At 33.6% G+C, this 26,759-nt stretch overlaps 2 protein-coding genes and 3 non-coding genes across 7 annotated transcripts; 1 reads left to right on the top strand and 4 right to left on the bottom strand.

Moving 5' to 3' along the window:
• Positions 1-347: 347 nt before the first annotated feature.
• On the bottom strand, positions 348-5,556 carry LOC134253804 (HSPB1-associated protein 1 homolog). 3 transcript variants are annotated; one of them, XM_062736395.1, is made up of 7 exons: positions 5,387-5,556; positions 2,975-3,147; positions 2,728-2,864; positions 2,511-2,643; positions 1,720-1,839; positions 1,041-1,190; positions 348-951 (listed from the first exon to the last, which is right to left on the bottom strand). In XM_062736395.1, the coding sequence occupies exons 1-7, from the start codon at positions 5,526-5,528 to the stop codon at positions 397-399; spliced, it is 1,410 nt and encodes a 469-aa protein (XP_062592379.1). In that variant the 5' UTR covers positions 5,529-5,556; the 3' UTR covers positions 348-396. The 3 variants fall into 3 exon arrangements, with proteins under 3 accessions (XP_062592379.1, XP_062592381.1, XP_062592380.1); XM_062736397.1 differs by having other exon boundaries at positions 351-951; positions 2,975-3,157; positions 5,456-5,523; XM_062736396.1 differs by having other exon boundaries at positions 351-951; positions 2,975-3,157; positions 5,387-5,516.
• Positions 5,557-11,444: 5,888 nt separating this feature from the next.
• Trnat-ugu (transfer RNA threonine (anticodon UGU)) lies at positions 11,445-11,517 on the bottom strand. The gene has a single exon. It is a non-coding gene; the product is annotated as a tRNA-Thr (tRNA).
• A 4,100-nt stretch (positions 11,518-15,617) lies between these two features.
• On the bottom strand, positions 15,618-15,690 carry Trnat-ugu (transfer RNA threonine (anticodon UGU)). The gene has a single exon. It is a non-coding gene; the product is annotated as a tRNA-Thr (tRNA).
• A 4,265-nt stretch (positions 15,691-19,955) lies between these two features.
• Trnat-ugu (transfer RNA threonine (anticodon UGU)) lies at positions 19,956-20,028 on the top strand. Its single transcript has one exon. It is a non-coding gene; the product is annotated as a tRNA-Thr (tRNA).
• A 4,118-nt stretch (positions 20,029-24,146) lies between these two features.
• On the bottom strand, positions 24,147-25,898 carry LOC134253770 (acetylcholine receptor subunit alpha-like). Its single transcript, XM_062736356.1, has 2 exons — positions 25,367-25,898; positions 24,147-25,074 (listed from the first exon to the last, which is right to left on the bottom strand). The coding sequence occupies exons 1-2, from the start codon at positions 25,670-25,672 to the stop codon at positions 24,148-24,150; spliced, it is 1,233 nt and encodes a 410-aa protein (XP_062592340.1). The 5' UTR covers positions 25,673-25,898; the 3' UTR covers position 24,147.
• Between the last annotated feature and the right edge of the window lie 861 nt (positions 25,899-26,759).

Raw genomic sequence — 26,759 nt, 5'->3', positions numbered from 1 at the left:
TTTATAGGACAATATCTAGCTGTAGTTTGCTTGTTTAACATCCCTTTCAAGAATTTTTTGCTCATATAAAGATGCCACTACTTGCTGATGGAGGGCTGCAAATTTTAGACCTCTACTCAGCACTCGGGGTCATTGAGCAATGAGGTTTTTTTTTTGTGCCAGCACCTACTGCAACAACGGACATTGGTTTATATGGTTTCATATGAAGGATGCATCCTGCAGTGGGATTCAAATTCCCTGTTGTAAGGATCAATTCCTTACACCCACTACTCTACAGCAAACACTCTAACCACTGTGCCACATGGGCACAATATCTTGAAAAAAAGAGATAAATACAAGGTTTTTCAACAAAATAGCTTTAATTTTTACAAAGTAATTGAATGTTAAAGTTGATTATTATTGATTAAGCTGTGTTAATATTGTTTGTATAACCTGTGGATGCAGCACACTTTTTACCAGTTTTTCAAACACTTTAGAAGAGGTTTCATTTTTACATCTTTCAGAAAATGGCTTACACATGTTTCCAGGAGTTTTAGATTTTAAGTTTGTCTTTGCATTTTGAGATTCTTCAGTTTCCTTGTTGTCATCTCCTTTGTTTTTACTCTCAAGAATGATAATATAAGGAAAATCTTGCCCACCAGTAGTTTGTAAATCTTGTGAACACAATTCTTCATTTAAATCCGCATTTAAGTTATCTCCCTTATCAAGCTTGCAATTTTCTTCTTTTTCATATTTAAGATTTTTAGTTGCTCCTCCTTTATCACAGGTTTCCAAATTTTCACTTAATTTTCTCTTCTTTCTGTAACACCTGTCACTGCCTCTAACAGGAATGTCCCTGAGAGCATCACACAACATGCTCCGAGTATTTTTAACTTTTTCCTCATCAGTACCACATTTCATTGTCAGTGCTAACTGTAAAAGCTGGATATTTGTATCAAGTGACAGCATTTCCTACAAAACAAAGATCATACAAAGGACATATTTCACATTGCACTTGTAAATGATAAAAACTGTATCAAAATTTACATTGATTGACTCACTTCACCAGGGTTTATCCAGTCATCCTCTTTCTGATCATTCTTTGGCTGGTCCTCTTTCTGATCTTCCTTTAACTGGTCCCTAGCCTCTAGAAGTGTAGAGAACAAGCACCTTGTAATGGCCTCTGATATACGGCTTTCTAAGTCTTCTTCCTGCAAAAACAATTTGTATACTATAGTTTATCTTATTCATAGCAAGAGAAAGTGATATATGATTTAGGTAAGGTGAATCAGTTTTGCACACATACCAGTAACTACTATAAAAACATCGTATTTTCTGTGTTGATGATTGATGATTAACTTGGTACATGTAATGCTACAAGATGTTATCATTAGAGACATGAGATAAAATATAGATGTCGGTCAATAGAGATTTTCTATAGGGCTGTCAATTTCATTAACCCTTACCCTAAAAACATGCAGTACAGAATGTTTTAATGATATATGAGGCCCTCAAAAAAATTTGGATATTGTTGTTGAGTTTAAATATTAAACATCCTTTTGTTTTTCTCAATATGAAAGCTTCCAAAAAGATTCTACAACTTCTAAATTGCTATCATCTCAAGTTTCAATATTTCTGCACTGTTTAGAGAAGAGTATCTGTGAAAGTCCACTGTAGAAGAAACATAGCAGTTTTAATCTTTGAAATCATGTATCAGAATGTAAGAAGTGCTAGCCTTACTGTATCAATCCAGGTGTTGACGCTGATTGAATCCTCTAGACTCTCTACGTAGTGCCACCAATGACGAGGAACATACAGGACCTGTCCTGGCTCTAGTGTCACAATGTAGGGACAGGCTTTCTATAAAACGTACAACATAATAACATAATGAAATAAATGTTATGTTCTGTTTACATGAACCATAAATCAACATGTACGTTTATTTACTTCCAAATCACTTGGACATATATATATTTAAATATGCATGGTATTCAAGATATCATTAGTGTTTGTGTTACCAAAGTTCAACTGTATATTTCAGAGTTTTTGAGTTGTTCTGCACTCCCCTCCCCCACTCTACTGCATTAAACTTTAAAACATTTCTGTGTACTGTGTGTTTTCCCTTTTTTTCAAAGTAGAGGGTGAGAGATCAATTGTATCAGGCCAGAGGTTTATGAACAAATTTTTGTGGACTTTTTAACAATTATTTTTTTTTTAAATAATTTTTGAATTTCTAAGTGGAATTTTTATGAATAATGTAGTCAATTGGCAGATACCCTGTTCTTAGAGAAAAACACTGTATGCTGGATTATTTATTTTGATATGGTCAAATTTGGAGGCTTGCTTGTGAAATAAATTGAAAGGTGTAAGTTTTATATTGCTTTAGTGAATATCATATTCATATCAAGGCCCATGAACTCTCTATGTCTATAATAATTGTCAAAAATTTATCAAATCTGAACTTCTTTTAACAGTTTAAGTTGTTGATTTTTTTAACATTGTTAAAGTAATACAAATTTTATGTGCAGTACCTTAAATTCTGGATGGTGTTGATAATCTGGATTTTTTACATTCACTTCACTAAATACACTTGACTCCTCATAAGGAATTCTTGTGGGATAAAGATAGAAACTCTCCCAAGGGGGAAACAAAATCCAGCGCTTCCTTATACAAAATATACCATAGCATATAGAGTTGTGAAAATACCACTGATTGAAATGCATAGCATTTTATCATTATCCTACCTACCTTCCCTGAATTTGAGCTACTAGATTAAATCCATATGTGTCGTAGTGACAGTTAGTATAACATCCTTCTGTTCCAATCCAGATGGTGCTTTCTGTTCCATCCCGCCCTGGAAATCCAAACATCCCCCAGTCCACTGCCTGAAAAATATTCACTGGTAATGTGATTTAACCTTTTTTACCATTTTTACTGGTTTGATTGGGAAGCCATGCACATATAAAACACCACAGTGAAAAAGATATTTTCTAACCTTAAGATGTTCTTTGGGTGAAATGTCTTTCATATATTTATAGTCTATGTAACCAGAGAATGCCTCTGATGGATATTTACAAAGTGGATTTGATTTATCATCATTTGACTGCATCCATGAATAAAATTCTTTCATTGTGACATCCTTGTGAATACACTGCGTCTCCCATAAATCTGAAATGTACTGTATGAAAAGATCATACCTTCCAGTTTCTGTCATGATTATATTGGCTTTATTATTAAGTGAATGGCTAGTGTAGCTAGTTGTGGTGAGCACCTCTATGGTAAATAAGAATTTTAAAGCCGAGGTATTCAATCAGTTGGTTTTTTCCACTGATATATTTGGCAAGGGGTGAAGATTCATTGAAGCAGGTGTAGATCCCTGAGGGAATTAACCTAGCTGCACATCTGTAGGTTGCTGAATGTGTGCATAACTGCATATAAATCAACATTCAAAATTTAATACAATTACTTAACATGGAATAGTTAGTGTAACTAAAAATTAGCTTTACAGATTTTCATGCTATGCATCCCATTCAGTTATGATCTATTTATGATATTCATGAATTAAGGCTTTGTTATCTGTGCCAAAGCCGCTAAAATATGAAGTCTGCTTAAAGTACACTTATACAGTTATTTGACCAGTTCCGAATAAGAAACGGAATCGGCGGTGCTATCAATATACGAGGCATTATTTCAAAATTTAAGTTTTTTGTCAAGGTAGTTCAGTGAGTTGTTGAATTAAATATTTTTTAATAAAAGTTCAGCCTTCCCCTCCAAAAAAATTTTTCGCAAGTTAACATAGGTGTCTTTTTTACCAGTTATGAATAAGCCGACGAGTTCCGAATAACCCAGCGGTATCCATTCAATTTAACCCTAAATTAACAAATATACTTCCCACACATTATCCTTTGGAATGCCTAAGAATGGTTAAATTAATTGCTTATCAATAAGTTATTTGTATTTCCAAAGGATAAAGAAAACTAGGGGTACTGTGAACACTGAACTCGCTTAATGATACATGTACCTCACGCCTCCTATATGATTCTTTGGCTGACTCGAAATAAGTGTCAGATCAAAAAGTCAAAATAAGAGGTCACATGTACAATGGCACAATATGTAATAAAGAATCCATTATAGTATCATTAAATTTTATTAAGTGGAATGGAGGAATTGCGGATAAGAGATAGATATACCCTTCAATATTAATTAGAAAGAATGGCAGTATCCATGGTATGCTAAGGGAACCCAAATTATGTGCCATATCAAAAAATAAAAACAGAAGGTGTCTTTTGGCACTTTTTAACAAAGATTCTGTGCAAATTTCATTAAAATTCTGTGAAGCCTCATTAAATTTCATTCAGTGGTAGAAGAGGAGTTGTGGATAAGAAATGGGTACCCTAAAGCGTATCACGGACGGACGCACAGACAGACGGACGGACATACAGACGGATGGATGGGCAAAAATAGCATCACTACCGTAAATCTGGAAATTTTTACGTCGATTTTATTTTGCGAATTCGGGTCAAAATGGTGTTGATTAATTTTTACGTTTCAAAATTTTGCGAATTACCACTGCTTTGTTTACATTTTCTTATTGGTAATTTATTTTTAAGAAAAATATTTTTGCGAATGCAATGAACTCGCAAATTTGCTAAAAATTTATCTACAGCAAAAATTTCCAGATTTACGGTATAATACCCAATCCCACTGCTTGTCAAGCGGGGGTATAATAAGTCACGATTTCAATGAAGAAAACAACAAAGAATGAATTTATGATAGTGTTTAAAATGGGTATCCGGAACTAGTAAAATGATTACACGAAAATGTTCCAATATCTTCCAGTGTTCTAAATATTTATTTTAAACAAGCTTTTAGTATTTGTTAGAGTACATATCAAACTTACTTTTGATACCTAGAATGTTGTTTTGTGTGAAAAATTGGTGTCTCTACAGAGGTCTTTCTGCAGACTTACGCGTCGCGGTGATTCAAGTATGATAACGAAACCCAACTGGCAGCAAAAAGTCAAAACTTGGCATAATTCAAACACTAATAAATAAGCCTTCTTACTATAGGTATCAATTTATTTTTACACCTTTGAATGTATTAATCATCTGCTCTTAAGTCTATAATTATTCGGAACTGGCCAAAATCCAGAACTGGCCAAACGACTGTATACAGTATTCTTTAACTATTTCCACATCAAAACCAAGTTGCATATACAACATGTACAAGGTACATGTATACAAAGCCACAATCATTATCAGTACCCATTTCGAGGATAACGGTTAATTTCAGACAGTTGGGGTTCACAGGCAGCACCCCCCCCCAATAAAAAAAACTTCTTATCCGAAGATGCTCATCGGTAAAAATAAAAGAATGGAAATCATATAATTAAACTAGATCGTCTTACTTTGGCTATCCCTTGGAGAAAGCTTGCAGGATAACTTTTGTGTGATTTGTTGAGATAAAAGCTCCATACTCCATTTCCTTGATTCCCAGTGATTAATCATGTTGTAAATAATAAATGGTGAACAATCTGGGCTACAAATCATCGCAGATAAATCTGTATCGAATGTCGACATCGTTGTTTACAACGATTGAAAGATTGAAATAAAAGATCAACACCGGAAACAGCTTGACTGATACTAAACATTACAATAACCGTTTTCCGGAATTTTGTAAAACGCAGATTCTTTCATATTTAGAAGATAAAAGATGAATCAATAAATTATCGGTAAACATTTTACACACAGGTTACTACTAGTATTTTAATTAGTGCATTTTCTGCTGTATGTGCTGGAAAAATGGTTGATCCTTATGAATGAAAAAGTTTAAATTATACCCCCCCCCCCCAAAAAAAAAAAAACCCCAGGCCGCTGGAAAGAGGTTGGATCATGTATAAATCAGGCGCGGATCCAGGAATTTTTCCAGTGTTGTGGTGGGGTGGGGTCCACCCTAGTCAAAAAAAAAATCCCCAGCCCAGAAATTTCTTGACAAGCAAAAAGACTCCTTTCCCAAACTTGAAAAACCTCTTTCAGGTGGGGTGGGGGATAGGGGTAATCATTGACTTAAATTAAAGCTTCATTCCTAGAAACTTAGTACTTTTTATAGCCACTTAGCATATATTCGCGTATTGGAGGAAGGGTCAGCTTTTTATAGGGGGTCGAAGGGGCAATTTTACGTGGTTTAGTATATATAGATTTAAAAACTAGATGCAAAATCCCCCACCCCAGTGTCGGATCCAGAAGTTCATATGGGGGGGGGGGTTGAGGCCCAAAGGGCCGAAGGGGGAGGGCATGGGAGGGGGTGTCCCCCTCCCATATGTGGGGGTTCGGGGGACCTCCCCCGAGAAAATTTTGTTTTAAATGGTTCTAAATGGTGCATTTTCCAGCATTTTGGGGGTACTTTTTGTAGCTTTTTTAAAGACTGATCATCACAATTCTTTAATAAAATGTTTTCAATTTGATTAAACTTTAACACAAGACTTTAGATTTTGCTTTAAAAAATTGTTAAATCTGCCAATTTTAGGAATGCAAGCAGTTGACTTCAAGTTGTCTTTACTCCAAATGCACCTACAATTAATTTAGTCCCATGGCAAGCTGACTTCCAAGATACGTACAACTAATGTTTTTTACGTACAACACTAAAAAAATTAAAAATTGAATTATTTTCAGAATCCCTTACTAGTGCTTTTCAACTTACTTGAGTATATACTGTTAATATGATTTGGAATATAAAGACACATGTTCAATTAATGAAATTTCAAACTGAAGAAAAAATTACATAAACTGGAGAATCTGTCAAAACTATAGAGGGGTTTCTTAAGCCAACCTGGTTTTGTTAAAAAATATATTAATTTTAATTTTTAAAACGGTAAAAAAAAAAACAACTAAATAATACAAATGTAGTTTATTAATAGTTTAAAAAACATGCATTTTATCAGCAAATTTTAAAGAATATTACTGAGCAGCACCGTAACTCTGCAGTTTTCTGTTGCTGGTACCTGACTACATATTGTACTGTGACCGTGTGACTTCACCAGTTGCACGGACTACCCGATCTCTGAGGCAATCTCTCTGTTGATCACCTGTGTATTGTGTGCGTTCAAGCGGAAAGTGATTTCCTGTTACGTAGTTGTATATTTCACAGTTGTAAAAACAAAGGGTTCATGTTTATTAGAGTCTTATCAATGCAACAAAATGATGAAATGACACTTGTAAAAAAAAAAAAAATAAAAAATCAATGAGCGGGGGGGTGGGTGGGGTTCCCAAAACCCCAGAATCCGCTGCTGCACCCTCTAGATCCACGCATGAACATATATAATTATGATCATTGAATCACAGTAAAGTCTATTTGTACACATGTTCAAATATTGATGAAGAACTATTAATGACCTTACATTATGTATTCTGTTGATATTCTTGTTTCATCAACGTGTTTGTCAGTAGCTCTAATCTTTCCAGAAGTTGTCCGAGGTTAGCACATACTGTTTCATGGTTGAATTCGACTTTTCCACTCGGCGGGCAGGTTTTGACGCTGTTTATGGAGATAAAAGAAAACAAAGCCTTGCATACCATAATATGGCTGTGTAGATGAATTATTACAGAAGACAAGTGTTATAAACGTTTGCCAATGCATTTCCTCTGATGGTGTAAATGAGTGCGTTTCTGAGGAGTTTTAACATTTGATCAAGACTAAACCCTTTTGTGATTTAGAAAATTACTTAATACTAACCCCGTTAAATCCTTTGTTGGCATATTGGAGTTTTAGTTCGGAAAAATCTTTAAGTTGCAGTATTCGTATAACACAGGACCCGAGACTGTATTCTGGTGTCGAGGAATCCAAATATGGACTTTCCTTGACCTTCTCAAGTAGACTAAGTTTGAAATTTGTTTCGAATGTGATAAGAACTTACTGTTTATTTACATAAAGTAGTAGTTAATCAGATAGAAATCGTGTATTATATTTATATTGTAGACCGAGTCGACATATGAATGGAAGTATTCCATGTTAATTTTTAGTACGTCGTCTATATAACTTAATGTCGAGTTAATTGAAGGCTAAGGCAAGTATTTTCTTCTTCTCATGAATAAGGTTTTGAATAAATTCTGCTTTACTGGATACAAAATTCAGTATCTTCCTAATGACTTGGCGTAATTGATACCCGTGGAATTACGACAGGTTGTTGGAAGACCTGATCTCTAAACACTACATATTGTCAATCATGCAGAAACTCAAGCATCTTTTTGATATCAACTTCAGAGTCTTGTGTGTGTAATAAGAATTAATGTTGACAAAAAAGAATTTTACAGATGTCCAATTACAAGGTCGTAAAATTTAATACTTCTATTTCTAATAAAAATGCAGCTGCTTACGATGTCAAAATTCATGAAATTCAATAATTTCATGTTGGAAATGTTTGTATAAAGTGTATAAAAGTCATACATTTTAATGCTACGGATTTTGGGGGAAAATGTGATTTCAAATTTTCCAAAACTTCTTTGGAGTTTTAAAGTATCCACATGAAAGAGTGAAGATAACGAACAGTGATCTAAAAATATCTATAAACAATACCAAACAGTAAACAGGGCATAAAACGGTCCTCTGGAAATTCTAGAGATGGGATCAGGTACACAGGAGGAGTAAAGCATCCTCTTTTTATGGTCACATCCGCCGTGAGCCCCATGTGTTGATAAGGTATACGCAAATTCAGTATAAAAACATAGATAATGTAGAAGACGAAATTCATTTTTTACTGCATTGTCCTTTATACTCTGAATATCGATCAAAACTTTTTGAAAACACTGGCATTAATCAAATGGGGTGGTCAGATATGGATTTACTATGTGTACTTATTTCAAATTATCCTAGACAGGTTGCAAAGTATTTGTATTTTTTTATTTATGCGAAGACAGTCCTTCATGTTCAGAAAATAATAATGTATTTCAATTTCATCTTCATCTACCAATAATCCTTATAACAGACACTACCAATCTTACCATACAAAATGTATAGATATATACTTATCACAATTATACAATTGTTTATTTTTCATGCACTTTTTTGTTATTCTCTTAACGTTGTGCTCCTTATTTTCATTATATATTGTATTTCAATTTTGTGTTTAAAGTGGCATATAGGCCCGATGGGCCGGGTGTTGATTGTTATTTTATACAGTCTGTAAACAAAAGAATTTAATTGTACACATGTCACTATAAATAAATAAATTACTTACTTACTTACATAGACCTAATAAGCCAGCAAAAATACGTTTTGCTAACAAGGTCATTTAACAACAATAAAATTTTCGATATTTGAAATGAAATAGTTGAATTCCTGACACTTATCTTTCAATTGCCCGCTTTGGTTTCAAAACTGATAAAACTCGAAGTATATGCTTTTGAAAATAGAATAAGTTTGGAGATGTAAACACCATATGCAGGTGATTGGGGGATATTATCACTATATAAATAAGGACGTTTGACGACGGAGAAGTAGAAAATCACCTTCTTTGTCATAGTTGTTAGATAGCTCTTATCGTCTATTATAGTCGTTAGAACATCCAAATATATGAAACAGATGTGGTAGACTCCGTGGTGTCTTTAATTTCAAGTTCACTGGAATATATAGAGTCAACATATGAATGGAAGTAATTAACTTTAATTTGATAATCAGTATATGTAAATGTCAAGTTTAAGGCCACAGCAAGTGTTTTCTTCATCTCATGTAGAAGTTTTTGAAAAAAATCCTGCTTCATAAGAAAATAGAAACAGGTCAGCTGATGAAGGAGCTAGCACAATAATTTTCCATCGGAATTCTAACAAATTGTAGGAAGACCTGGTATCCAAATACTACATACATTGTAAATGTTCTCAACTCCAGCATCCCTTTGCTATGAATTTCAATTGTAACTGGTCGCCCGCGTGGCGCAGTGGTTAGAGCGTCTGCTCTAGAGTCGCGAACTGATCCAAGGTTACGTCGCGGGTTCGAATCCCACTGTGGGACGTGGAGAGCGGTCCTTTGGTAAAGACCGTGTAAACCGAGGTCCCGCGTCGCAGTAGGTACTGGGACGAAAAAGATCCTTCGATCACCAATGGCTCTGAGTGCCGAGTATAGGACAACATTTGTAGCTCTTAACCGGCAAGTGGTGGCGTCTCCATATTTAGGAAGTGAAAAATTCTCAAGAGGGACGTGAAACAACATACAATCAATTAGTTGTAACCGTCACGATAACTCAGTCGGTAGAACGCTCTTTCCATGATTGGAAGGTTGTTGGTTCGAACTTCTGTAGAGTCTGGCCTAAGTCGATAGAAACAAAATACCTGTAGGTAGTAAATGATTAATCGCCAGGTCCGAGGCACTTTGAAGTGAAAGTTGTGAGTCTTTCGGATAAGACATTAACACCCGATTCCCCTTAATATGGTATGGATTGACACGATAAAGAACCCTCAGTGGCCTTGCGTTAGTTTTTGGTTAAAATGAATGGTAACCACTCTATACCTCTGGTAGCCACTCCATACTTCTTGTAGCTATTCCATTCTTCTAGTTTCCACCCTGTACTTCTGATCGCCACTCAGCACTTTTGGTTGCCACTCTGTACTTTTGGTTGCCGATCTGTACTACTGGACTGCACTCTGTAGTACTGGTAGCTACTCTGTACTTTTTAAACCATTTTGTACTACTTGTGGCCACTCTATACTTCTGGCAGCCACTCTGTACTTCTGGTAGCCACTCTATACTTCTGGTAGCCACTCTGTACATCTGTTAACTACCCTATTATAAGTGAAGTAGTTGTACTTCTGGAAAGGCAATGTGTTCATTGGTTTGGGTGGTCACTCTCTACTTTTTAAACAAAATCTCTATAGCTACTTCTTGTGACCACTCTAGACACAAGTACAGAAAGGTCATAAGTGTTGCTATCAGAGGTACAGGTTGGTAGCTATTGAAAATTATTACAATATTTATAAACAGGCCTGAGAGATAATCTGTACTCCTGATAGGGTGCCATTATTGGTGAAAGTGTGATTGGGTGTGGTGAGTGTTTACGAGTGAGTAACTACCATATGATATCTGAGAGTGTCAGAGTGAGTAAATGGGATAGAATATGTGAGAGTTATTGATTGATTTGTTGTTTGTTATTTAACGTCCCTCTCGAGAATTTTTCAGTCATTTGGAGACGCCACCACTTGCCGATGGAGAGCTACAAATATTGTCCTATACTCAGCACTCAGGGACATTGAGCAGTGATCGAGGGATCTTTTTCGTACCAGCACCTACTGCGGTTTATATGGTCTCATCCTAAGGACTCCACATCCCACAGTTGGATTCGAGCCTGTGTGTGAGAGAGTAAATGGGATAGGATATGTGAGAGTATGAGGGAGAGTAAATGGGATAGGGTATGTGAGGGCGTGAGAGGGTGTAAGCGTGAATATACGATATTTACGTCCATAAAAAAGTTTCAGTCAAAAAGCCCCCAGTGAGGATCGAACTCACGACCCCTGGTTTACAAGACCAGTGCTCTAACCACTGAGCTATGGAGGCACATAATATACATTTCAAGTTTGATAAGAAAATGAATACGCTTATATCGATCAGCAAACAGCTGTCACTTATAATTCTTATCCCTCAGTTCTAAAAAAGGTCAACAAATCAATTGAATGAGGGACATGTCATTGGATAAAAAAGGCTACAACTGTCATTCAATTTCAATGAAGGTTAGCAATTAGCCCCTTTAATTTTTAAACGAAGGTTAAAATGCAATATTTGAATCAAAAGATTTGTACAAAGCCAATCTATTAATATGTTAATTACTGAGTACCAATCAATACGAACTTTAAAATCCTTTAAGGGCTTTTTAAAAACTTAGTTGCTAATTTAAAAAAAAATATGTTTCAAATTAATATAGGATTACAAGGTATATTGATACATCGGATGACTTTTACATATAAATTTTTTATTTTTTTACACCATTACAATTACTAGTAACATTTAAATAAAGATTCATTATTATTCGTAAAATAATTTAAATAATTCATGAGATTAGTGGCAGATGAATTTGTGTTGGAAAAATAAAATCGAAAAGTTGTTTTTTTATCTTCCTTGTAAATGTTTCAATGATAACAGTAGACGTGAAAATAAAGAAAAGATCAAGGCATTTAATGCATTTAAAATATTATACATAGGTTTAACACCAGGTTCCACAATTTTGTTTTCATTGTAAATTTTTGAATTCATTCTAAGATTACACGCTTTAAAACTTAGTGATTTAATGATACAATCCAATTGAGACAGACTGGTAACAAGTGGCAATCAAAGTCTAAGAAACAGTCACAGAAAAAAGAATTCAGAACTCTGTGCTCAGTATAAAATTGATTATATCATATTTAGAATTCAGTTCTGTGTTTCTCTTCTGGAGTTTCCTAGATACTCATAGATATAGTTTTAGATTTAACTACTAGTAGATGTTATCATCCCCTGGCAAGGAGTTGACGGGGATGTGTTCGTGGAGGGGGTGGGTTGGGGTTAGTTTGTCCTTTGTGCGAAACGGAAGTGATATTTTTTGAATAGGGAACAATGACGAATGCTGCCTTGCTTTTTGCGAGGGGATGCTCTGCATTGAGATGTTCTTGTTATCATTTATATTTCCTCAGTTTCATGGTATAAATGTTTTTGATATTCTATAAACTTTATTTACTTGAGAAGTTTCCTACATCTGACTGGCTAATTTACAGAATACAAAACTATAGACTGAAGTCATATAGACATTAAAGTACAACATATGAAATATAGCAGTTATGATATAAATGGTTATTCCAGAAGTGAAAAATGAATTAGATAGATTACATGATCAGTGCGTACTGGTGCCTGTTGACAAAGCAAGTAACAACATTGTCCTCATTTGTAAAGTTCATTATATAAATTGTATTTTAGAAGAAATTATATTTGATTCTACAAGTGGTAATCGAACTTATACTCATAGTTCCCTTTCTAAGAAAGAAATTCTTCAAAATCAGTTTTGAATATTTTTAATATCCCAAAGAACCAAAATGAATTTGAACTACCATATATACTAGTATATTGGATTCCGAAACTCCATAAGAATCCTTACAAACAAAGATACATAGCGGGTTTCCGTAAATGTTCAACCAAGCCTCTTTCTTTACTACTCACTTTGATATTTACAGAAGTGGAGGAAAAGCTTCAAGAGTACCGTGCAACAATATATTCAAGAAGTGGTGTAAATAAGATGTGGATACTTAAAAATTCCAACGAACTTTTAGACAATTTGAAATCAAAATTAAGATTTTACCAAAACCAACAACTTATATTTAATTAAAAACTTACGACTTTTCAACTTTATAGTTTATACACAATCATTCCCCACGACAAATTAAAGTCCAGGCTTTTTTATATAATATAGTTGCTTTTCAATAAAAATGGTATTCGTAAATTTACTTTCCTCGTCATTGGTCATTTGTAAAATTATTTTCTTAAAAACATTCTGATTGTACACACAAGTACTCTGAAGTGGACATTAAAAAGATGCTTGAGTATCTGATAGACAATATCTATGTTTGGAAACCAGGTCTTCCAACAATCTGTTGGAATTCTCATGGGTACCAATTGCGTCCCGTTATTTGCAGACATATTTTGTGTTCATTTGAAGCAGAACTTGTCCAAAATCTTATACATGAAAAAGAAAACACCTACTGTAGCCTTCAACTCGATATTTAGATATATGGACGACTTATTGTCAATTAATAATGGTTATTTCCGTTCTGATGTCGATACGACATATCCCGGTGAGCTTGAGATAAAAGATACTACAAAGTCTGACACATCTGTTTCATATTTGGATATTTTTACTCGAAAAAAAAAAAACGTTAATGGTAATCTAAAAACCAAGCTCTAGATAAACATGATGACTTTAACTTTTCTTTTCTCAACTTCCCTTATTTATGCTGCAATATACCTTCATCATCTGCATAGGGGGGATATATATCCCAGTTGATTCGATACGCAAGAGCATGCTCTACGTATGAACAATTTCTGAAACGAGGTAAATTATTGGTAAACAAGTTGATGAAACAAGGATAACAACAGTCTCGTTTAAAGTCATCATTTCGTAAGTTCTATTGTCGATACAATGGCTTTGTCAGCAAATACAATTTATCATTGAGTCAAATGCTGACTGATGTTTTTCATACTTATTGTTAGTCCATTATTTATTAACTTAATTGACCACGGATTTTTCCGTTATTTCCCAATCACGACAAGGAGCATACGGCGGGTGTGACCGGTCTTCAGGGGATACTCACTCCTCCATGGCACCTGATCCCTCTTCTGATGTTTTGGAGGTCCGTGTTTTCTCAGCTCTTGTTTTATATTGTTTTATGGACTTTTGATCTTGAGTACTCTTCGATATCTCCATATGTTTCATATGTACAAAAATTGAAGTCGATAAATGATTAATAAAGGAATGGAAAATATTTTGGTTAATACAGCTAGATACCACTTTAAACACCTTGTACATCCATTCATCAGGATACTTACAAACTAGGCTTTTTTTTAATCATCGACAGTTGGAATCCGGAATTTTTCTTATCTTGTGATTGGTCATCAAAACAATGACTATAAAATCAAGCTGATTATTTACAAGAGTACTATTAAAATGAAGTCTTAGTTCTGAAATTTTCTAATATGTTTTGTAATATTCCATCATCACCTATTTGCAAATGGTGCTAACATCTCCCAAATTATTCGATACTCAAGAGCATGCCCTGAAAAATAAATCGACAAACCCGTGGTACTTTGAATTAAAAGCTGTGAGCCTTTCGGCTGAGACCTTAAATTCGCAGACCCTTTATCATGGTAGGCATTGACACGATAAAGAACCCTCAGTGACCTTGAGTGCTGAGTAGATTTCTAAATTGAAATGAATGGTAGCCACTTTTTCTTTCTGGTAGCCACATATTGGATTTTTGTTTCCATTACATACTTATTGTTTCAACTCAGAAGTTCTAGTAACCACTTTACTCTTGGTAGCCACTATATGCTTCTGGTAGCCTCTTTGTACTTCTGGTAGCCACAAATAATTTTTGCTTCCACTATGAACATATTGTTTCCACCCTGTACTATGGTAGCCACTTCGATTTCTGGTTGCAAATTTGTACTTATTATTTCCACTCTGTACTTCTTGTCGCCACTGTACTTGATTAGGCACTATGTACTTCTGAAAGCCACTCTTTATAAAATTCTCGTTGCCACTCTGTACTTGTGGTAGCCATTGTTCTCTGATAGCTAGTTTATACTTCTGGAAGACACTCTGTGCTATGGGCAGCAACTCTGTACAACTGATAAACTTTCTTCTTATGAGCACTCTAGACTCTATATAAGTACAGAATGTCCATAAGAGTTGCTACCAAAGTACAGAGTGGTAGCTTTTTCAAGTATAGAATCAGAAATTAATTACAGTATTAATGAGCAGTTCTAAGTACTTCTGATAGTCCAATTTTATGTGCCACTGGTATAAGTGTGATTGTGTATGGTGAGTGTGTGAAGGAGGGTGCGTGAGGGTGTGTGTGTGTGAGGGGTGTGTGTGTTTAGAACATACATTTCTATAAAAAGTTTAAATACAAAAAAGCCCCCAGTGAGGATCGAACTCACGACCCCTGGTTTACAAGACCAGTGCTCTAACCACTGAGCTATGGAGGCACATGATACACATTAAAATTCTGGTATAAAAACGAATACACTTTTATCGATCGAAAACAGCTGTCACCTCTTGTTCTTATCCCTCAATTCTAAACCTTTGTAGTAATAGTCAACAAATCAATTAAGAAAATGTCATTGGATAAAGAAGGCAAAAATTGTCATTCAATTTATTGGGGGTTATAGCAATTAGTTCCTTTAATTTTCAAACAAAGTTTGAAAAACAATACGTAAATCAAAATTTTTGTACAAAGCCAACCTGTTAATATGTTAATGTCAATGAATAAGTAGATAATCTTTAAAAGGCTTTTTTCTTTTTTCTTTTAATTAAAAAATCGAATTTAATTGTTTCCTTAAAAAAAGTGTTTAAGATTGTCAAAGGATTACAAGGTACATTAGGCGACTTTGCATAAATGTTTGAGTTTTTACATCATTACAATAACTAGTAACATTCGAATAAAGTGATATTATTATTATTCATAAAATACTTAAACTAATTCATGGGAATTGTTTTTTTTTATCTTCCTTGTAAATGATTCAATGATAACAGTAGACGTGAAAATAGAGAAAGATCAAGGCATTGAATGCATTTAAACCACTTTTTATATATGCATTTGTATACATAGGTTTAACACTACGTACCCTAAAACTCCAATTCATTTTCACTGTAAATATTAAATCCATTTTAAGGTGTGTAGATTGTACGCTTTATGTTCAAATGATATGAAAAGAGAGATTGGTAACAAGTGGCAAGATAAGCCTAAGACACTGTCAAAGAAAATGATTGAAGATGGTAGTCAACTTTACTCTTTGTGGTATAATCAGTTTCTGTAGATATAAGTATTTATTTCTGTGTTCCTCTTCCTGTCGCAATCAGTTATATCAAATTCTGTGGATATTTCTAGAGATTGGAAAAATATATTTTTAGTTTCAGATAGATTTTATTATCCCCTCGCAACGGAGTTACTGGCAAAACCTATTTGAAAGCACCCCTTTTGTTCATTTGTTGAAATACAAGTAGTCTACAGACAATACGTGTGTTACTCATGTTTCAAGTTTGTTTAAATAATTCCTAAACCCTAATGACTCTTTTTGGTTAAGCATCTCACTGAAATAAGCAACTAAAATTTATTTTTTTTAAACTGATTAACTCTTTGGTGCTTTTCTCGTATCTTTCTGTATTAATCAAAATAATGTTTCATTTCCCATTCATATGCTCTCAGTTTATCTTTTATAGACTACAATTTTTGAAACTTTCAAAATGTAATGAAATGTTTGAAAAGATACAAGTCCAATAAGCTTATTTAGTGATAAGTATGGTGCATAAAATATAAGCACAGCATGTTCTAATCATATACTCAGTACCCGAAAGAAATCATGAACTCAAGAAACTCAAAAAATCTTAAAATTACCCACTTTTCCTCCGTACCTGGTCTCTAAAGTCTCTAAAGACTTTAAATGTTGTCAGTTGAAGAACTCGATAATGGTTGCGTTCTTCAATTGACACATTTGTTTTCTTTGCTTCCAATTGTTTCAATATTTTAATATTTTGTAAGTTGGGAGATGTAAATAGAGGATATTCAATGATTTGTCGTTGAATATGGAATTTATTTCACGAGTGGGACAGGATTTTTGATATTTTCACGAGTGCGAAGCACGAGTGAAAATATCAAAAAATCCTGTCTCACGAGTGAAATAAATTCCATATTCAACGACAAAACATTGAATTTCCTGTTTATTACATTTTCTTTTCAAGATTTTTCCCTTTACTCTGTCTTTTTCTAATGCAGTCATAGGCTACATGTACATGACGTCATAGTTGAGCAGTTGAGACGTCATAGCTAAGTGTTGTGAGATTGAAAACGTTGTAAACAAGGATTTCAACAGCATATTTGGCGAATCTTTGGCAATTTTATTCGATGTAAGAATGGTTTATTTATTTTCTAACGGACCAAGGAGTAATTTTTTACAACATTCTTTGTTATCGGAAGGAGAATCGAGAGTTTTCCCGCACTTCTGATATTTGTCACACCGTGACAGGATATCATTTTGATATCCTTTCACACTGTGACAGGATATCACTTTTATTCAATGGATAAATTACAGTATTTCACTGTTGAAAATGTAATAAACTATTAATCATCTGCATACAATGGTGTTAACATCTTATAATTTATTCGATACTCAAGAGCATGCCCTAAGTAATGCCATTATATAAACAGAGGTAGGCCATACTTACAAATAAATAAATGTTGCATAGGTTTTAAAAACTTCATGTAAACACTTGCTGTGGCCTTCAACTGGACATTTAGATATATCTACGACGTATTGTCAATTATTAATGGTAATTTCCATTCTTATGTTGATACGATATACTTAAGTATCCTGGTGATAAAAGATACCGCATAGTCTGACACAACTGTTTCATATTTGGATATTTTACTTGAGAAAGACGTTAATGGTAATCTAACAACGGAGTCTGTGATAATCGTGATGACTTTATTTTTTCTATCGTCGACTTCCCTTACTTGTGCAGCAATATACCTTCATCACCCGCATACGGAGTTCATATATCTCAATTAATTCGATACACAAGAGCATGCTCTACGTATGAACAATTTCTGAAACGAGGTAAATTATTGACAAACAAGTTGACAAGAATATCAGCAGTCTCGTTTAAAGAAATAATTTCTTAAGTTCTATAGTCGATACAATGACCTTGTCAGCAAATACAATGTTAAGTCAAATGCTGACTGACGTTTTTCATACTAAAATTAAGTCCATTATTTATACACTGAGTTGACGACGGATTTTTCCGTTATTTCCCGATCATAACAAGGAGCACACGCCGGATGTGACTGGTCTTCAGGGGACGCTCACTCCACCATGGCACCTGGTCCCTCTTCTGATGTTTTGGAGGTCCGTGTTTGCTTTGCTTCTATTTTGTATTGTTTTATGGACTTCTGATCTTGCATACTGTTCGCTATCTCAATAGGTTGCATGTAAAGAAGGCATCTCGTAAATTCTATGTTCTTTTTAATGACCTTGTAGCAATGGGTCGTATTTTGGCTGATGCGTTTCATACCAATTGTAAGACCTTCGTTTTTATACTTTAAAATTTTTTTTTAAAAAAATTAAAAAAATTATTAAATACGAAGTTCCATCTACAAAATTAATACAGTGGGTTCACGGCGGGTGTATTTGGTCAACAGGGGGTGCTGCGTGATTTTTACTTCTCATAGGCAATTGCGGGGGTGCGTGTTTTATGCCCTTTTCATGGTGTTTTTGGATTCTTTGAAATTTCTTACTGTTTGTTATCTTCAACTTGTAATTGAAGTCTTTTTTAAAAACCAATAAAAATATTTGCATTTTAAACATAAATCTTTTTTTTTCTTTTAATAATGCACAAATCATGATAGTACAGATCGACATAAATTTGTTTAAGTTGATTTGACTGTTGCACAAAAGAAATCTTATATTACATATATGTTAACGTCATTTCCAACATTCACAATAGCTATTGACATTATACTTCAAAATATGACCCAAATATGTTACAAGTGCTTAAAAGATCATTATACAAGTTTTATTATCATTTTTTTAATTTCAAGATTCTTCATATTTAAATTTCGACGAGGGAACATTTGGAGTTATAACGCATTGAAATTCTACAGTAGATCAATTTATTTTCACATGTACTGTAAACATTGGCAAACTTTCAAGGAAGATAAAAACCAGCGTTTTGATTTTATCTACACCTGTACAACAAAGATACCTTATCTGTTACTCTTCTCAGATATTCTCCTATCTTATGAATATAATATATCCACGTTCAATGTAAATTTCAAACATTTTCCGTAAAAGACCCCTTATACCCTGATAACTTAAAGTAGAATAGAAATTATAGCAAGTAAAATATAAATTTTCTCGGCACAAATCTTAAAATGGTTATTCATTCATTTATTTATCGGCATTAAAAAATGGATTTAAACACGGTTTGCAAAAAATATTCCTTCACAGCCTTTGTTTGAAAATTAAAAGACTTAATTAATTCATAATTAAACCTTATTTTTAGCCATACCATACTTAACATTTCAAGTAACATTTGAAGTATTAGAATTAAAAAGTAGCTTTTCTTTCATCTAAATTATTTTCTTTGAATCGATTTGATAAGTAATACTATTAAGCTAAAGAATAGAAGAAACAGCTGTTTCCTGATCGATATAAATGTACTTATGTTCTTGTTAGGATAAATACCTTATATATATGCCTCCATAGCTCAGTGGTTAGAGCACTGGTCTTGTAAACCAGGGGTCGTGAGTTCGATCCTCACTGGGGGCTTTTTGATTGGATTTTTTTTAATGCAAGGGTAAAAACATGAAAATAATTTCACACATATACACATACACACCCTCACCTACATAAACAGGCAGAGGAGATTACTTTTTTTGACCACGCCTGATGTCCAAACCAATAATGTAAATCGACTTTACAGGTTAAATACTGACTACACATTCAGAGATTACATACTGTAATCAGATACAAATATTTTTTTTCATTCCAGGGGGAACAGTTTGGTGTATATGAATGAACAATTAGCACCAAGAAGAGGTAAATCTCCGTGTAAATTAAGAAAAATAAAGACATTCCTCAGATTTCCGAATGAAACATATGGAGATAACGAACAGTATTCAAGATCAAAAGTCCATAAAACAATGCAAAATAGAAGCATAGCAAACACGGACCTCCTAAACATTAGAAGTGGCATTAGATACCATGGAGAAGTGAGCATCCCCTGCCGACCGGTCACACCCGCCGTGTGCTCCTTGTCTTGATCGGGAAATAATGGAAAAATCCGTCGTCATTCAGTGTATAAATAATGCCTAACAATAAGTATCATTTTGACTCAATGATAAATTGTATTTTCTGGCAAGGTCATTGTATCGACAATAGAACTTACGAAATGATGACTTTAAACGAGACTGCTGATATTCTTGTTTCATCAACTTGTTTGTCAATAATTTACCTCGTTTGAAATTGTTCATATGCTCTTGTGTATCGAATCAAATGAGATATTTAAACTCCGTACGCAGGCGATGAAGGTATATTGCTGCACAAGTAAGGGAAGGTGACAGTCGAAAAGTTGAAGTCATCACGTTTATGAACGGTCTCATCCGTCATGAAGTTTTTGTCATGATCGGGCAAAAGGTAAAATCCGTAGAAAAAAACAGTGTGTAAATAAGGCTTAACAATTAGTATGAAAAAGGCAGTCTGCATTCATCTTTGACTTGGATGACACGGTCATTTTGTCGACCATGGGACATTCGAAATATTGACTTTAATCTAGACTGATATTCTTATTTCAAGAACTTGCTTGTCAATAGCATGCATCGAATTAGTAATTGTTGATACATAAAGTAGCCTCTATAGACCAAATTTACAACTTTTTAAGTCTACATACAACCATTCCCTGCGATAAATTAAAGTCCAACTTTTTGATATAATTAACAGCTGTTTTTTTTCAATAAAAATATAACTCGAAAATTTACTTTCCTTGTCATTAGGTCAGTTGCAATTTTTTTTCTGTTAAAGCATTCTGATTGTACACACAAGCACTTTAAAGTTGTTATTTAAAAGCTATTTAAGTTTCTGATTGACAATATTTATGTGGTTTTTGGACTATGTCTTCTAACAATCTGTCGGAATTTCCATCGGTACCAATTGCGTCAGAAGACTATTTTGTATTCATATAAAGCAGAAATTATTTAAAATCTTATCCATGACAAGAAGAAAACACTTGCTGTGTTCTTTATCTCGTTTCAACTAAAATAGTTATTTCCATTCACATGTCGATACGATACATCCCAGTGAGCTTGAAATGAAAGATAACACACTGTCTGTTTTATATTTGGATATTTTACTAGAAAAAGACGCTAAAGGTGATCTATTAACAACAAAGCTGTATGTTAAACGTAATATAGCAATATACATGTACCCAGGTCACCTGCAAATGAGATTTACATATCTCTCAATTAATTCGATATGCAGCATGCTTTAACAGCTGTTTAAGTATGATTGATTTCTAAAAAAATTATGACAAACAGGTTGATGAAACAAGAATGTCAACGTATAGGCGTCGAAGCAAATTGAAAGTTGGACCCAATTTTCATGGCAAATTATCATATATTTGCAAAAAAAAGTGATGAAACAAGAATATCAACGGTCCCGTTTAAATTTATCAGTTCGTATGTTCTATGTCGATTCAATGACCTTATCAGCAAATACAGTCTATCTTCATGTCAATTAATGCTGATTGACAATTTCAATACTAATTGTTTGGCCATTATTTACGCCCTATTAGTCGGCGGATTTCTCCTTAGTTCCCGATTATGACAAAGAGCACAGGGCATGTGTGACCTGTCAGCAGGTGATGCTCATTCCTCCATGGCACCTGATCCTACCTCTGTTGTATTAGATGTCCTTGTTTGCATTGTTTGATGGACTTGAATTATCTCCATGTATTTCATTCTTAACTTCAGAAAAAATGTTTTTAAAGCTGCACTGTTTACATATGAAACAGCATAATAAATTCTTCACTTTGTGTTAAAAAAAAATTTGTTATTTTAAACTTCTTGCAGGAAAAATGAAGTAAAATTTGATATTTATATGAACGGCTGTTTACTTGTCATGATTGAGTGATTATATAGGTCACTTTTATTATCGAATTATAGGTGTAAATAAGTTTAGGGAGATTAAAATATATCACCCGTCGTGACGACGACCGGAGGATAAACTTAAAATAAAATGGCGAATTTATTAATGAGGAACAATATTGCTCAACCATCTTTGTCAGAGCATTATCCTCTCTGATCAAGTCGCATTAAAGGTCGTGTCAGAATAAACCTCCATGTCTAAGCCATTTGAAGTTCTTTGTGATCTTTTAAAAGAATTACAGCTTTCATGTTCAATGTTTAACTCTTGATATATGATAACTCATACTATACTGGATTTCAAACTACATAAAATTCTTACAAACAAAAATACATTGCTGATTCTAGTATCTCTTCCTTTACACCTCACTAAAATGTTAGCATACTTCAAATAACATTAACATTAATGATTCGATATACCGAATATAAATCAATTTAGGAGCACAAGGCGGGTGTGACCGATCGACAGGTGATGCTTACTCCTTCATGGTATCTGATCCCGCAAATATGATGTTTTTGAAGGTCCCTGTTTGCTTTGTTCCCATTTGTATTGTTTAGATAGATTCAAAGCTTGAATCCTGTTCCTTGTCTCCATATTTAATCCTAGAGAAAATGAAAAGCGATGCTACTGAAATGACCAACATATAACATTTTTCCGGTACACAAATTCCTTCTGGCATTCAACAATTTTTCTCCTTATCAAGAACCCTTCGCATCCCCCTCTCCTAATTTGTCAACAATCTCACCTATAAGGACAAACTAAGCGCAGTGAATCATACGCAGCTTTATACGCAGTGCATTTCATTCATTAAATCTTTTAAGTAAACGTAAAAAAAAACAAAACATTTTTCTACTCTTGTTGCATAAAAGTTAATGATACTAAATTGAATTAGATTTACATTGCATCCATGTTCACGTTCTTTCTTTTAGAAATTGCGAAAAGTACATGACATTGTTCATAAGATATTTTAAAAATATAAATCTTCAATTTATTTCAAACCTTTCACTCCTTTATACCTTTAACGGTAAAATATCTTGACAAAATTATACATTTTGAGGTTAAAAAACATTTAGGGAAGGTAAATAAAAAAAAAAAACATTGAAAACTATATGCATGTATATACAATTATGCTATATTCGCAAGGATACGAATCGTAATGTATTCGAAAAATGCCATTATAAGATATAGATGATATGAATTTTTCTATTTCAAATAGCGCCTATTCAATTTAATGCCCATTAGCCATAAATAACTTGTATATTTTCTAATTCTGTAGTATAAAACTACATTATATTTCTGTTTTATGATGAAAAATAAAGAAATAAAAAATATGCAAATAAAAATTTTATATATAAAAAATGTGTAACCTGTTCTTTTTAAATCACTGTATATAATTTTTAAATCTATTTGAAAGTAATTGTTTTTAAAAATAAAAACAAACACGACCCCCCCTCCCCTTGCAATCCAAATCTTATCTTAAATGAAAAGAAAGGGCCATTTTACGTATTTTGTATTCTAACCCTTTTCCCATTTTTGAGGAAAAATTATACCAAGCTTCTATTTTCATTCTCTTGAAATAAGATTTTTTTCATGGAAAAATGTTTCATATCAAAGTCAGTGACATGCGTGAATGAACACATGTATCAAGAAAAATCAAGTATGAAACATTAGAACTTTCTTCACATTCAACACGATATAAGAATTACAAATTGCAGATGAATATATACACTTAGACAGTTTTTCCTGAGTTTATATTGCGATAGAGAGGAATAAATGTGCCGTAAGACTAAGGTACAATATCAAAAAGAACCAGAAAGCCAAGGAGTCTATGGCGGATGCTACGTCCTTCCATTCACAATCGTTGGTTTCCTGTAAAATTTCCCCAGGCATTTCCAGAGAATTGTCAGTGTGCTTCTCCTTGTCTGATTTTAAAGGAGATGTAGAAGCCTTCGATGATAGACAAGACTTATAGCACTTTAAGCATCGTTCGAAATTAACAATTATTCTAAACAATCTTGATATTGGAACAGCTGCATCTCTGTGGTGAAGACGAATTTGCAAGGCCGTGATTACCAAAATCAATACGCCCATTGACATTTGAAGTAAAAGGTAAAAACTTAAAACTGACGTGCTGTCTGAACTAACGGGTAACTGGGTATTGATGATTGTAAGGAAAACTGCAAAAGACAGAAATACGGTCATCGCATACGACATCTTTTCCCCGCTGTCAACGGGTAAAACAAAAACAAGAATTGTGAGCAATCCGAGAAACAGGATAGGAACTATGATATTGAGTACAAAGTATAAAGGCTTTCTCTTCAGATGGATTGAAAACGTGACCTTAGATTCTACCGAGTCTTTGCTTACTCTGGCTTCTGTGTGTGTTATTTCCCAAACGCCACTTTCTTTGTAGCCAATAAGATCGACTCCTTCAGCAGATTTACGAATTTCCACATCAAAAACGGTGTAACTCCAAACAAGGAACACTATCTCACAGACTTCTTTATCGTACGGAAAGTAAGTTGTATCGATGGCGCAGTGACTTTCAAATACCTGGAAAGGCTGCCATAATACATTGCCTGTATTGAGAATATCAACAAAATAAAAGCTTCCTCCAAACTCTTCAAACTTTTTAAAACCATTACCGAGTACTAGATCTGGTTTCCAAATTTCGTTCTGAAAGACAAAAATCTAGAGTCAATATAAGGTTAGAATAACAAGTTACTATGGCAGTTATCATTTGAGAGCTCATGGGTTTAATGGTCGAGCAATACTGTCTAACTTTTGAAATACCAAAACTTTAATAAACTGTTTTTTTTTAAGTGAAACATGTATTGTTTTTATCCCCTACAAATCTTGATACAAAGTAAAATGTTTGCAAGTAAGTTATGAATCCAGAGAGCAGAAATGTATGAATTTCACTCTTATTTTTAACGTTTCGTTGTTTGAAATACATGTGTATACCAACCTGAGGCAAAAATATTCTTTCAATGCCATTGTTAACTGCAGGATCCCATGTAAGCATGGAATCCTGCCACTGTACTGTTAAATATCCCGAGGTTTCCAGTTTTTCGTTCACTTCATCTACTCCGATGATGCTGATGAGGTTTAAGCTGACATCCAGAATCACAGGTAATGACTGGTCAGACACCGGCCGGATCCTCTTGTCATAGCTAGAGAACAGATCAGTGATAAGACTTTTAACCTGTTGAGGAGTCTGTCCAGATGCATGTCCAAGAACTGCAATAGTGAGATAAAGCACCGCCACAGTCATTCTTTATTTAATAATGAATTGTCTTAAACTGTTGAACTATAAAAGGCAAAATATTTTTACGTACAGCATGGTAAGTCATGTGAATACTTTTTAAGTGGAAAAAGAGATGTTTAATTTGTCAGTTGATGGGAAAGAAGAATTTAAAATACCCTATGATTAAACGCTGTTATCAAGATTGAACTCTTTCATAAGGTTATCGACATTTAGTAAAGTGGGGAGCTAACAGGAAAAGCAGCTTAATGTGGAATTGGGGAATTAAATCTGAAATTTACCAACGATTTTGCATGCTTTAGTCATCACAAACATTCAGCGGTAGGACAAAGTACTCGTATTCATTGTTAAAATCACATCATCTGACAATATTTACAAAAAATCAAATTATAATTCAACTCAGATTTAGTCAATGAAATCAATGAGACTACATAATTATCATATAAAGATATGTATTCAGCTTTTGGATTTTATCTAAAAGATAAATAAATCACTCATTTTTTCAATGCATCAATGTATTAATCAGTCAATCAAATCAATTTTTCAAATATTATTAATTTATTCAAATCAATAATATCATTGATCAGTCAATTAATAAACCAAAGAAGCTTAGGTATCTCTCGCTCACCATGAAATACACATTGAAATATACTGGTACTTTGGATGTCATCGCATACTCAAATATATAGACAATTTTTCTTTCATTCAAATATGAAATTAAAATTTGAAAATTTGTTTTTTTTTCTTCAGATTTCATTAAAATGGATAACTATGGCTGATTTTTTTTTTTTAATATTGAAAGATTGTTGGAATTATATCTATTTTATTTTTTTATCAGACATATCAGTTTCTATCAAAACTTTCTTTTTCATAGACCCTCGAATTTTATTGCTTTGAATTTGGTATATCAGCTGAAAAAATGAAATCTCTCAGACTATTATTACAGAAAAATAGTACTAAATATCTGAACATTTAACGACTTATATACAAATGAAACATTTCTTTAATTGTTAATTTACTTATCAAATTAAATTTCAATGAATACCGAATAAACGGTTGTCTATAATACCCCGGTAATATTAAGAGCTCAATCTCA

Source organism: Saccostrea cucullata, unplaced genomic scaffold, assembly GCF_032062105.1.
Source record: "Saccostrea cucullata isolate Sc308-1 unplaced genomic scaffold, CSIRO_AGI_Scuc_v1 ctg112, whole genome shotgun sequence".
In the NCBI taxonomy this organism is placed as follows: domain Eukaryota; kingdom Metazoa; phylum Mollusca; class Bivalvia; order Ostreida; family Ostreidae; genus Saccostrea; species Saccostrea cuccullata.
The sequence above is the reverse complement of the archived record's forward strand: the minus strand, read 5'-3'. Positions and strand labels throughout refer to the sequence as shown.

Coding starts and splice junctions, on each gene's coding strand:
- LOC134253804 (XM_062736395.1), bottom strand. CDS start 5,528: ATGATTTGTAGCCCAGATTGTTCACCATTTATTATTTACAACATGATT. Junction 1,191..1,719: donor TCAACACCTGGATTGATACA/GTAAGGCTAGCA, acceptor TTGTTTTTGCAG/GAAGAAGACTTAGAAAGCCG. Junction 952..1,040: donor ACTGGATAAACCCTGGTGAA/GTGAGTCAATCA, acceptor TTTGTTTTGTAG/GAAATGCTGTCACTTGATAC.
- LOC134253770 (XM_062736356.1), bottom strand. CDS start 25,672: ATGACTGTGGCGGTGCTTTATCTCACTATTGCAGTTCTTGGACATGCA. Junction 25,075..25,366: donor AAAGAATATTTTTGCCTCAG/GTTGGTATACAC, acceptor TTTGTCTTTCAG/AACGAAATTTGGAAACCAGA.